This window comes from Chaetodon trifascialis, chromosome 23 (genome assembly GCF_039877785.1).
Source record: "Chaetodon trifascialis isolate fChaTrf1 chromosome 23, fChaTrf1.hap1, whole genome shotgun sequence".
Taxonomy (NCBI): domain Eukaryota; kingdom Metazoa; phylum Chordata; class Actinopteri; order Chaetodontiformes; family Chaetodontidae; genus Chaetodon; species Chaetodon trifascialis.
The window spans coordinates 9,782,828-9,796,066 of NC_092078.1; the positions used below are offsets into that span (position 1 = coordinate 9,782,828).

Here is a 13,239-nt window from a genome sequence, read left to right on the forward strand (position 1 = left end):
AAATCACACTCTTCAGACTATGGATATGATGTTCAATTACAGTGTATCATGCCAATACATCCTATACTTTGTGTCAATGTGGGAGGAATCCATTAAGAATTTACTTTATGGGGAGACTCCCCACTTACACACAGAGAATTCACATTTTGGCAGAGACAATCAAATCTGCATTTGTGAGCAATTCCTCACAATCCCTGAGCCAATACTTCAGTCAGCGTCGCCGCACCGATGTGCAGCCTGTGAAGTGAAAACGAATCGCAGGCCGACTTTTTGCACTTAGAGAATATTTAGCTCAATAAGCCCTAGATTTTCCTGCTTCCAAACAAGGACATATGCTGCACATCCTTGAAATCTATCACGCATACATACACAGTCACCTTTAAAATCTTTTCTCATTTGTTTTATAGGGAGGCGCACATCTGTGTAATGTCACAGATGATTATCTACGAACAACCTGTCCTCCCTTCCAGCTATACAGACTGACGACTGAAAGATAAAATTCAGCGGTGTTCCAAAACCAAATGAGCTTCGTAAAGAAATGGAAAGGAGCATGAAAAGTGTGGCGCCACCTGTGACCCTGTAGAGTAACGTCCTGGAGCACGAGAGGCGGTGCCTTTTCCAGAGCCGATGGAGCTGTCCACACTTTTGCCACTGCAGCAGTGGGTACGCAGGCATTTTCCATACTCCTTACGCACCTGTTTGAAATGAAAGCACAGGTACAGCACGTACAAGCCACCGATTAGACCAAATCCTCTGGGCATTTCATGCTTTTGGAGATGCTCTTCTGGCATACTCGCTGAAGCATGAAATGAATTTAATGATATGTGACTCAACTGATGGCACATTAAAAGATTTCACACAGCGCATCTTAAGAATGAATCCATACCTTCTTCTGCAGCACACAGTGGAAGATGAAGATGAACATTCCCTGCAGGGAGTTGAAGATGGTGAACAGGTAGGCCATGACCACCGTGCTCTCGTTGACATACATCAGGCCAAAGGCCCAGGTCAGGCCCAGAAGACAGAGCAAGGCAATGGCCCCAATCACCCATGATCTGGAATATGAACAAGCAGCCATCTTACAAACCATTTTTAGAGAAAAGATGGAGGTATGGCTGATTTAAAACCCACACTTAAGAATCAAGGTTTTGCTATCAAAGGGGAGAGAAGGCACAAAACAAATGAGGAGGAAGAAGAAACTGATGAGAAATGACAGTTGATTTAATCTTCATTTTCAAAGATACCCTTTCCTTTCCTTATTTGCCCTCTTTAAAGCGACTCCGTTGACTGTTTGAAAAGCCACAGATGATGATAAAACTGCTGATTCATATATACGATAATGGAGGCCTGTAAAAACGGGAGGGTAACAAATATGGCATTTTCATTAGAGGACTATTTACATGAGTACATTACATGTTGGATTGTATTGCCTGAGGGTTGGGATAAGTGTCTTGTAAATTCTTACTCAAGCTGAAAGGTTGAACTGAGATAAATGCCCTTGAGAACGCCAGGTCTATTAAGAATGAAGGGCTCTATCTTTATGCGAGCGCATTGCGCAGAGATGTGGCACTTTTTCTTCACCTGCACCCTTTTGGCATTTTGGTGACTCCCTGTGCATCGCAGTAGGCGAGGCGGAGTTCTGATTAATATCTCATTCTTGCCTGCATCTTTCATCCACAACGGCCCGCATGTATGAAGATCTTCCCTTTGAGTTGATTAAATCCTCTTACGGCTATCTGAGGGAGGCAGTTTTCCTTCTGCAGCCTCTAATTTGAGTGGCACGCTTTGGCAAAGCGTAAGAATAATCAGGTAAGCATGATTAAGTATTGTGCAAACAATACCTGATTGTCTAAAACAAGGACAAAATTCTGTGCTCTTGTGCACATCAGTGGTTGGTTATATCTCAGTTTCCAGGTTAATATAATCTAAATTAATATCAGCATGTTGAGAGTTGGAGGTATGCTCAGACAGAGGTCGACTTACAGCTGCTATGAGCATCACAGTGTGGTCGATCAGAATCATGGCAGTTGATAGTGGGAGTGTGAAGACTTGGCTTTTACTCATTTATTTCATGCGACGTCTCAGTCTAACCTAGATGAGGGCCTCAGTTGTTCTTTGTGGACTGTGATGTTATTTATAACTGAAAGTGTGGCACCGGCTGTAAACATGTTTATTTCTGCTGTAAAGTTGGGCATTTTAATATGGAGGTCTATGGGGACTGACTCGCTTTTGGAGCTAGCCTCAAGTGGCTCCGGTTGGGAACTACTGCCGTGCACTTTGGTTCATAAAATTAGTATTGTTATGTGCTTATTCAGATATAGATAGAACGAAAGACAAATACAATGAATTAGCAAATGTGAGTGGTGTATCTACATTTCAGTACTAATATATCTATAGAGCGCACAGCAAAGATACAGGTGCCATTTAAAACTAATCTTGCTTGTCACATCTGTCGGCGATGTATGTCTCAGATGGGACTGCGGTGCGCACACTAATGTGGCCTTCAACATGAGTGAGTACTGCACAATAAATCACGTTAATGATTCAGGGAGGCAGCTAGATGGATTTGGGTGCAGATTTGTTCATATGGAGGAGTGAATGAAAGATGGCATTGTGGGAAAATGGCCTCTTCCAATTTTGTCTTACTTGATCTCAGGTTCATAATCCTGATAGCTGAGCAATGTGACAAGAACAAAACAACAACATGAAAACAGGCCGAAATAAATCAAGTCACACTACAAAGAGATGGAGAGGTGTCATCTAAAATGTGTGGTCATAAATATAATGTAGACACTAAGAGGGAAACAACACAACAAGAAGGAAGGTGGCTTATTTTGTTAGAGAGCAAAGCTACATTCACAGCATCCACATCCAAACATCAAGGCCAGACATTCATACATTTTGGGAGGGGATTTGTTAGTGATTTACAGGTGATAAACATAATTATCTAGCTCCACAGAAGTATCTACTGTAGCTCCCCTCATAAATGCTGGCAGACCTTCGCATTTAAGCCGTTATAAATGGGCCAGGTGTGCGGCAAAATAAATGATTTATGAATTCACCGGGGCAACCATTAAACATAATTTTCCCAGGGCTGTCTTAATGACCTGGTGGGAGAGGTACTTCATCAAGGCGAATGCCCCCGGAATGGACACAGAAACACAAGCAGTGGGCACAAAGAGAACAAAATGTTGTCCTCTAACTGGTGGCGGCAGCTCTATTCAAAAAATGGTGGATGATAGAGACGCAAGAGGTCATAAGAAATGCGTCCAGGAGGACAGGATATGAAGAGGCTACGACTCATATCGCACATGGCTTATCTTCTTCTGGAGTTATCAGATAAATATGAGGATGAATTTGAGAGCTGCATGGAAGGAGCCTTGAGGCAAAACTTCTGAGACTGCAGAACAGTCGCTGAAAAGCATTACGGCTCACCTCCAAATGAAGAGGGTGCGTTTCAGTCGAGTTCTTTCCTGTCAGAACTGTTGCATGCCTGAAAGCTAATATTAGCAATAGAATAACAGTCGCAGAAGCTCTCAGCTCATATTTCTAGCATCATTAAGTTTTAAAATGTTTATGCAAAGTGTAGAATGCGGCGAAGCAAAGCAAGTTGTTTAAGAATAATTCTAATAAATGTGTATTTTAATATAGCATTGAAGCAATAGAGGGATTTTAGCTCAACTGTGCTACAAACCATAGATCCATCTGAATGGTTGTGCAATATATACATATACTATCCATCCCTGGGGGCTGCAGTGGAGCCCTTCTCGGCTTTCGGAGCACAAAAAAGTGAGAGGCGCTTTATTGTGCTAATTGTCGACAAGAAACGCCAAAAATGAGCAATTTTAAGCAGAGAACTCCTTCAGACTGTGGCATCAAATTACCACCAATTTCCTTCAGAATGACTTAATTTGCAGAGGTGCCATTCACTGCAAAGTCAGAGATCATTTATGTATGAGATTGCAATTGGTCAATTCAAATCTGTATAGAGTCATTTTATAGGCAGTTTCTGGGGGAAGAAGAGGACGAGCTGTGATCAACCTGACACGGTCTTAATTATTTAAGCAAAGGTATGTTTAAAATGCTAATCACCTCAAAGTGTTTAAGGCATCAATAGCATAATGTTTCTGATGGCGGCAGAGACATTTTTTATCTTTGACATCATCCTCATTAGCATATTTCATTTGATGTCTCTCATCTGCGTAGGGAGGAAGCGACACAAGTCCAATTGGCTCGAACAAATGCTCAGTCCATCATGTTCTAAATATACTGCATTCAGAAGAGAGTTTGGTATTTAAAGTCACATTGGTGCAGAAGTCATGTTCTAATCCATGAATCACAAGGCAGTGTCAGCCGCTGTCTCCATTATGGGGTGATGAGGGAAAAAACACGTCAAACACAATATCAATTTTACTCTACACCCTCTACTGAGAAATGTTGCGTCTTACCAGTGCCATTCTACAATAACACATCCATCATAATAACGGTAGCTAAAACGAAGAGGAGGAAAAAAAAAAAATGAAGAAGGTGAAAAACAGAAAGATGTTAAAGATCACAGCATAAGATAAAAAGGCAGGATGTGGGTGCTAATCAAAAGAAGAAAAGCAGAGCAAGAGATACACAGTGAAAGAGAGATGAAACGTTCATATTAAAACAAGGCGGCATGATGAAATCTGAACAGAAAACGTGACATCAAACCATAAAGAGGAACCAAATGGCAGAAAGATAAGAAAAAAGAAGGCACACCTCATTAAACGAAGCTAAATTGACTTAATTAACCTGCGGTATCATGATCATCAAATCGGTTCACCTTGATAACATCAACGATGATGTTCAGAGGCCATTTGGTTTGACTCAGTCGGAACAGTAAAGGCTGCAGTGGCTGCCACACCACACTGGACAAATATCTGGCTTTGATATTTTGCAGTGTTGAGGAAAACACAAGGATCAAGTAAATCATATTCGAAACCATGTTAAACACTGAAATACTTCATTTTCATCATACTTACCGATTATGACTTGTTTATGATGAAACAGAAGTACCACTCGAAGGCTAAGGCAGGATATGTTTGGCTTAGCAGTATTGTTCAGCCAGCAATACTAAGCGCAGTCTTCTCAATGTGTTTGTGTAGCCGTGTGTTGAGTAATGGGTCTTGACTTAAGAACTGTGTCAGATGAATGAGGACTGACAAAGGCAGCACAGCTTCATACCATTTTCCAATGGTCAACTGAAACATTGCAGGCTGTTTCCAAGTCAGTAAGACCCGGGGTCAGCCGGTCAGTTGTTTGCTACATTACAGGAGGCCAGTGTAATATATCATATGACACTGAGAACTCCAGCAGTCAATACTTCGCTGCAGAGCAAACCATGCAATGTATCATGCGGGAGCAAAAAGACGGCGAACATATATAACTGGACCCTGAAAATGTTGACCACATATATGGCAGCAAACTGGGAATTGTAAACTTCAAGATAAAACAACTGTGCTGTATTTATGGCAGAACAAGCTTTTAAATGCTTTCAGTATTTTGGATTAGTGCTGTGCTTAATGCACCTGCTGTATCAAAGCGCTCTGCATAGCAATCTATTTCCACAACGAGCCTCAGTATATCATCTATCGAGCCAATCAAGGTGCTGCATGTGGTCTGCCTGTGTTTCTGCACGTGTTTGAACCACCATGTTTGAGATTAGGACTGTGCATTACATAGTTTGTCCATATGGCACATGTGTCGGAGTGTAAACATGGCCACGCTGCTTCCTAAGACCGGATCTGCAGCTTATCAGGATCCACATTGTGAGCAGTGTCCCAACAGTGCTGGGAAGTGTTCCGAGAAGGCCACGTGTTTTATTGCGTGCAAATGATCCGAAAGCACAAACCTATATTCAGATCATTTACAAGTCAAAGCTTGCTGGCTAACCTCGCTGGCTGTGTCAACACGTTCTGCAGCTGCAACACACTCCTCTCGCCATAACCCATTTTCAGTTCTTTCACTGCTGCAAAGTGCATACTGCTGATTCACATTTCCTCTGTTACAAGCCAGAATGAAATAGGAACAAAACACATAGCCTGTTGTATTTCACAGAATATGATGAAAAACGTGGAGAAACGAGGCAACACTGAATGGCTGCTACCATGTGCCCACTGTAGGAGGTGTCAAATTTGGATTACCATATTATTATTAACAAAGAAGGACAGTATGGAGCATCATTACAGCTTTGAAGAAAGGAGCAGATCAGACATTTGCAAGGCTTTTGTCACTTTTATGAACAGTTGAATCAGGATTCGGTTGGACCAAGTCCTTTACAAGTACTTACTAACTACTTGCTAGTTTCAAACCAGTGATTACTACCTTTGCTTGCACAATTAAAATTTAAGAATGCCAAAGACTGCTAGGAAGCATCTGTAGCACCGTCTGAAACCAATCATCTACAGTAACAGGAAGTCACTGTAGCATCCAGTGCTGTAAACTTCCAAAAGTAACAGGTCTACGGCGGCCATGGTACGATAAACTTGACTTCCTCTCTGTTATAATTCAATGTATCACTTGGTTTTATTTAAATATGCATAGAGAGTTAAGAGTGGTCCTATAATTGAGAATAAGCTGGAAAAACCCAATCGTTGTAGCTGATGTTTCATGGTTTTTAGCCTAGAGGTGCTGGTATGGTGTTTCGTAATTCAGGTTGTGTTGTTTTGCTGAAATGTCATTCGAAATCTGTCCAGTTTACGTCAAACAGCCCTTTATCACACATCAGGTCAGAGGTGTTGACCTCATTCCATATTTCTTTTACTCTTCACTCTAAATGGGTCATTTATTAGCAAGCTAATGTTCTGTCAGCTTCCTGAAGGTAGTGGGTGTTCTGTACATCAATCTCATAACAGGGGTCAGTCTGCACTTAAAAGAGCTGATGCAACTGGCAACTACCTCATTCAAGGGAAGATCACAAAACTGAAAAATATAGTAACTTCTGTGTTTCTCAGAGGTGACAAATCTTGTGAAAGCTAAACATCTTTGTCGCCGTGCGACTGCATGTGACCTTGAGGTGAATGTAATGTAAGTACAGGTCACGCTTTGGCCCCGCTCAAAAGCAGCACTTAAAAACCACGGCTCGGCTCAGGAACATCCTGCAGTGAATTTGTGATGGAAAAACACATTGCACAGTACACTGTGCCATGGCGCAGCGAGAGCAGGCTATGTCATGCTCGCAGAAGATTGTTTTTTTATGTGTGTATCACTGTGCTGAGAGGAGCGGGGCAGACAGGGCCACTGTGCTGAGACACAACCAGTGATGTGATGCCACAAAAAATAGCCAGAACGCCGGCCATAAAGTAGACTAATGTGTCCGGAGTGGCTTCAAAAAAAACGAGGCAGACAGCAAAAACAGAGCAGAGACCCTGATCCATCACAGCAAACAGGCAGCAAAACAACTTTACACCATCTGTAGAACGACTCTGCCCTGCCCAGGTAGCTGGAGCTTACATCAAAGACAATGACTGAAAATGCTGTGTCATGCTACAGGGTAAAGGGACCTTTAAAGCAACTTCTGCCACTCACACACTTTTTCTTATATCAAGTCAGACTCGATGAAACTTTTGTGAGTGTAACTGAACCAAATACCTTTGGTATTTAAAGCTGCACTAATCTAAATGTTTACAGTAACAATGCGTCACATGATGACTTGAATGAGAAAGGGGTCACACAGAGAATTATCAGCCTGCACTGCAACACCTGTGGTTCAACTCTGCAAAGCATATTAGGATCATTCAGCTCATTGACTGGGTGTTATGGACCACAGACTATGGACAAAGTTACCAAGTGCAGGCATTTGTCTTTTGCTAATGAGTTGGTGGACACCAAAACAGAGCTAAAAATAGTGAATGCTAGATGTGTGTGAATTCTCTGGATGAGTCCTGCTCTATTCACACACGTCAGTCAGACACTGTACAGACTTTGCAGTCGGGAGTTGGCGTGTTAAGGTCTGTTTAATATCTGGTCCAACTGATTTGGACATTTGTGTTCTCAAGCATGGCTCCTCTGGGTCACGTCTACAAACGCTCAGGGTTGCAGAGCATGTGTGGAAGGGATTTAATGTTACGATGTAACTGTGATGGATCACACAAGTCGAGCAAGTTCCAAATGTCTGCTGATTGACTTTAGTATCATAGAAAAATGAATGGAAAACTTGTGCGGAATACAAAAAAGATCCAAATTACTGGAAAATAAGCAGCATTATTTGTAATGCATAATAAATAAGCTCGACCATGCAAAACAACTCATATGATCCTTCAAGACAGACGGTTTTCTCATTACTCCAGAAGGGTAGAGTGCATGTATGTATTTTTACTGAATGTGCACAAACATGTTTCACTTCTAAATATCTTGCCTTAAGTACAAGTATTTTGTCTGTAACATTAATAGAAACCTTTTGCCAGCTGAAACTTCAATTACCTGAGCAAGGCTGAAATGACTTCCACCTGTACCGTAAATGTACAGCATGGCATTTAAACTTTGACTGGCAAACCTCTAAACACCAAAGAAATTCAGTTTTTATAGTCATTATTATCCCTTAAGCTTTCATTTTATCTGAAAGCAGCCAGGCAGAGGCAGATAAACAGATTCAAACACTTAAAACACACATGATATGAATATTCATCTGCGACATGTTGACACCCAGATAACACCAGGTCAGGTCTGTCAGATTGTCTCCTGGCCTTTTCTTGTGAACAGTGTTCTTCAGATAATGACGGAGACACAACCGAATACCTGTTTGATTTTAACCCTGCCTGACACAACCTTTCAGCATAATGGGAGGTGCTTACCTTGCAGGCTCAGACTCCCGGACCCTTGGGTTGGATGTTCACAACCTTAAGTGCTTTTAATGAGGTTTCAAAATATCAAAGGGGGAAGCAAGATAAAGTAAATTGCTCGGGAACACCGGCTTGAAAACAGAGTACCATCCAAAACGTCGCTCTTTAACCACATATTCATTAACAGGGGGTTCATTAAACTGAAGGAAACAGGAGGAAAAGTCAGCCCAAGATGAGTCAAAGCAGATACAATTCAGCGGTTGGCCGACGGGTGGAAGTGAGCCCATCACACTCATGTTGAAACATTCTTTCCAACGTCACAAGGAGTGCTATTTCTGGATGCTTTAATGGATATCTGGGTGATCTGAGTGCTCTTACTTGATGTTGTCCAGGCAACCAGAGTCTGGTTTCAAGATGGCCGTGTGATGGAACATCTTGTAGAGTGCGATGCCCAGGAAGATCACATTGAGCTGAGAGACAGACAGAGATTCACAGAGGCAGAAAGAGAGGGGGGGGTGAAGCTTGTATGTTTCCTGTTTCACTTCCATTCATTTTAAATCAGAGCACTTTGTAGCACAAAGCTGGAACGCTGCAGCCAGACTTGGTTTCCCACTTTGCCAAACAGAGCGCAAAATCCTATGAAACCTCCATGGTGGTACAACTAAACAGGGAACGGTGAGACAAGACAGCTGCATACTTGTATGAGGGAGCCTTTCCATCTGACTTATTCACACTTGTCTCATCATATTCACACTTAGAGGCAACCACAGGGAATAACTGCCACTGCTGCTGCATTCGTTTTCTTCTACAGTTTCTACATCTGGGGAAAAAAAGTATTTGGTGTTAGTTGAAATTCTTGTCAAATGCTTGAAGAACTTTCAGCATTTATAATATCACGCTCCTTGCTACATCACAAGCAAAGACAGCTTTTAATGGGTGGCTTATCATTGTATTTACAAATTGATGGGCCCTGTTTGCCATAAAATAGGACACTTTTTGATTCACCTTCCCGTTCTGTGCAAGCGTTCGCTCCAGATTTCATATTAAAAAAAATAAAAGACTGTGAAATAACACTGGAAAACAAACACATGAGGAGGTGAACTTTTGCACCTGCGCTTGCCAAACACATTGTAATTAGCAAGAAAAATAAAAACGGTCTTGTTTGTCTGCTGGATATCAGAAAAAAAGTTACATTTAACAGAGCCACTCTGGTGTATCTCATTATTTTCTGTTTCTCTGTGAGTCAGTAATCACAAAAATAGAAAATGAGTCAAATCTGGTCGCGGCATGTGGGCCTTTTCAGAGCAACTCTTCAAAACATTGCGGCAATTATCAAGGTTTCATTGCCTTCACTGGTTTTTGCAGGTGACACTCAGTTAATGTGAGTGTACAAAAAAAAAAGATTTCACTCTTTGTAACTGCTTGCAATGCATCTTTGTCCAAACCCTCGTCACAGTCCCAGAGGCAGAGTTGGATATGAGCTCTAGCCTGCTTTCCAACATAGATATTCTTGTTTGTAAATCTAAGAAAGAAAGGAGTGAGTCATGAGAGACACAGAGATGCATTGTGAATGATTACACCAAACTGGAGCATGAAAGTGCATTATGCATGTTTGGATTTACATCCAGCTGGGCAGGAGTTGTATTATTTGTTGGAATTCCACATATTGGGTTCTGCATGACAAGAATTTCTTCTGCCATTTTAGCTGTTACGGATGTCTAAAAGCTAAACAGCAAAGTTGATTTACTGATGGAACAGTATTTATGATGATGGCTGATTTGCGTCCTGGAAAATCAGGAGCACATCTCTTGTGCCAAAGCGATATTTACATCTTGGCATTAGCTTCAACACTTAGATGAACAGCAGCCTGACACCAGATTTAAAGTAGCAGGATCGATAAATAAGCGTTTTTTGTTTTTTTTTTAAGAAAATTAAGGCTGTCCTAGTTGGGAAAGATCCTTTGCGTAATGCTTGTGTATCTACACCCGGAGCTGTCTGCGCATCTGCGAGGAGCAGATGCAAAAAGGTAGTGGAGTACGAGTTGGAACGGGAACAAAATCAATCATAATCGCAGTGCGGATTACTCCAACACTGCATACTGAGCAGAGTTCACTCTCTTTCTCGGCTCCCCCACCCTCGTCCCCCAAAAATGTCTCAGCCGGTGACTGCAGCCGGGTGACAAACTGCAATATATTCTCTACACCCCTCATTCGTTTTTCTGGACGGCTTTGTGCCCGGCGGTGGCATACATGCTCAACAGGGCAGAGAAAAGCAGGAGGATAGGAGCTGGAAAAAGGGATCTCAGCGGACCATTTAAGCGACGACCCGCAGGCTAAGTAGGGTTAATGAGCAAAGGGGGGTGGTGGTGAGGAGTAGGGTTGGTCACGCTTACCATAATTATCAAGGTTGCTGGTCCTATAAAACTCCAAATGAAGTAGGTGTCCAGGCGAAGCCAGCAACTGCAGTGAAAGAGATAGAGTGAGATGAAAGGGCGATATGAAGAAAGAGAGAGGACGGTGAATATGAGAGGGAGAAGGAGGGAAAGATTTGAGGTTATAGCTTTATACTCCTGTTCAGAGGATATACATCAAATGGAAGGCTGGAGTGACACAGAGGAATAGGCTCTTCAAAACACCGATCGCCACAAGGGGCTCGAAGAATTATGACCAGCAGGAAGAATTTGGAGGAAAGGGAGCTTTTAGTGTCAATGACAGCAACAATGCTGGGCTTTCATAACCAAACCAGGTGCTCTACTGAAAGAAAAACAGGGATGGGATGTCGCTAAAGCTATAAGGCACCCAACAGGCTGACAGTGACCAGACTTTAGCTCGATTCTGTTTCACTTTCTCGTGTTAGGGTCGCAAATTACCATTATGGATGATAATTTATGGATGATTCAATTAGTTCTTATTTGAATTCTCACTGTATCACTCCAAAGGAATTGGACTGACCTCGACCCTGACAGACACGGCCACACACACACACAGTCCTTAAACACTCAACAAAGTGTCTTACATGTTCATGTTAGCCGCGATGACACTGCAGGACTGCTATAATTACATCAATAATTAAATAACGTGCTCTCCTGACCTCACACTTCATATCAAAACATTACAGAGAGTCTGTTCATCTCAGCTGAGTAACACTAAAAACAGAGCAGAAGTAACGGGGCCGGTGGAAGGTGACAGTGCTCCTTTGAAACGGGGGGGGGGGGGAGAAAACTTTGATTCATGACCTGTGGTTGAATTATTAATCTTTTAATCTCCGCTGCTGCAGCAGATAGACGCCTCCATTTTTGGCCACTGGAAAATTACAGTTCATACAGCCGCGTTGTCATTGAGGCTGACAGAGAGGGGAAATTGAAGTGGCAGAGAATTAGCCGTGATTCAGGAGCATTTTAAGGCAAATTGAAGTGTATGAGCCACTTTAGAGGGACACATAACTGTGCTTCAGACATTGACTGTGGCCAAAAGTGCTGACATACAAAAATGCGCATCTGAAAAATACGCAGCACTGCTTTGAAATGAGATTTCTGATTAAAATGTAGGTGTCTTTTTTCCCCCCATAAAGCCTATTCTGATACCACGCAGGCACAATGTGACAGCAAAACAAAGCAAGACACAATGATCCATGATATAATGACTGCTGCTGGAGGGAATCCGAAAAGAGGCCTCTCCAGCATTTACAGCGACGTAGACCCACAAATGGAAAACTCAGACAAAAAAAACCTGAATTGTGATGGACAAGTTTGTACATGTTTCACTTTTTGTCACCAAAAAAAACGACTGACAAACGAGAGATAATACTGTAACAGACGTGACGGGACAAAAACTGACTGTTTCTTTGTTGTTCCTGGGACTTGATATGTCTCCCCCTCACTTATATCAATGGATGAGACGAGGCAACGCCGAAAAACACATATGGGCGCATAAAGAAGTGAACAAGCGCTAACAAAAGATGCACAACATGCACAGAACTCTGGCAGCTCATCAAAGCACACGCTCCGAACGTCGTGGTTATAAATTATGCTGAAGGTTCTATTGTTTGTTTTTGCCATCTTCTTCTTCAGATCATAGAAAGATTTACAGACGTGGTGGGCGGTGGGAGCTGCAGGCATTCTTTTTTTTGTGCCTCCTCTACCTTCTCCATTTGTGACATGACTGTGTTTGGCTTTTTGGAGCACGTCTGCTTTCATCTCCCCTCCCGTTACACTACTTTGTGCACTATTCCTTTAGTAACCAAGCAATAAAAAGCTGCAAATGCGTGCCAGTCAAAACACGAGCCGCGCTTGTGCCAACAGCTCGTGCTGGGTATTCTGGCATTCGTGGCACCAATCTGCAGTGATCTGATACAGGCTGTCCTTCGAGCCAAGGCGGCTTGATTTGCAAAGACGTCTTTGCAACAAAGATAGTCATTTCATTGGCGTGATGGT

The 13,239-nt window shown here is 42.3% G+C and overlaps 1 protein-coding gene across 1 annotated transcript in view; it reads right to left on the reverse strand.

Annotated features, from left to right (window-relative positions):
• Positions 1-13,239, reverse strand: part of LOC139351437 (adhesion G protein-coupled receptor L3-like) — a 206,991-nt gene that overhangs the window by 10,932 nt on the left and 182,820 nt on the right. Inside the window, exons 17-20 of the mRNA XM_070993321.1 lie at positions 11,200-11,266; positions 9,186-9,277; positions 887-1,055; positions 570-695 (exon numbers count right to left, since the gene is read on the reverse strand). Of these exons, the coding sequence (XP_070849422.1) occupies positions 570-695; positions 887-1,055; positions 9,186-9,277; positions 11,200-11,266 (454 nt within the window). The remainder of the gene's footprint in view (positions 1-569; positions 696-886; positions 1,056-9,185; positions 9,278-11,199; positions 11,267-13,239) is intronic.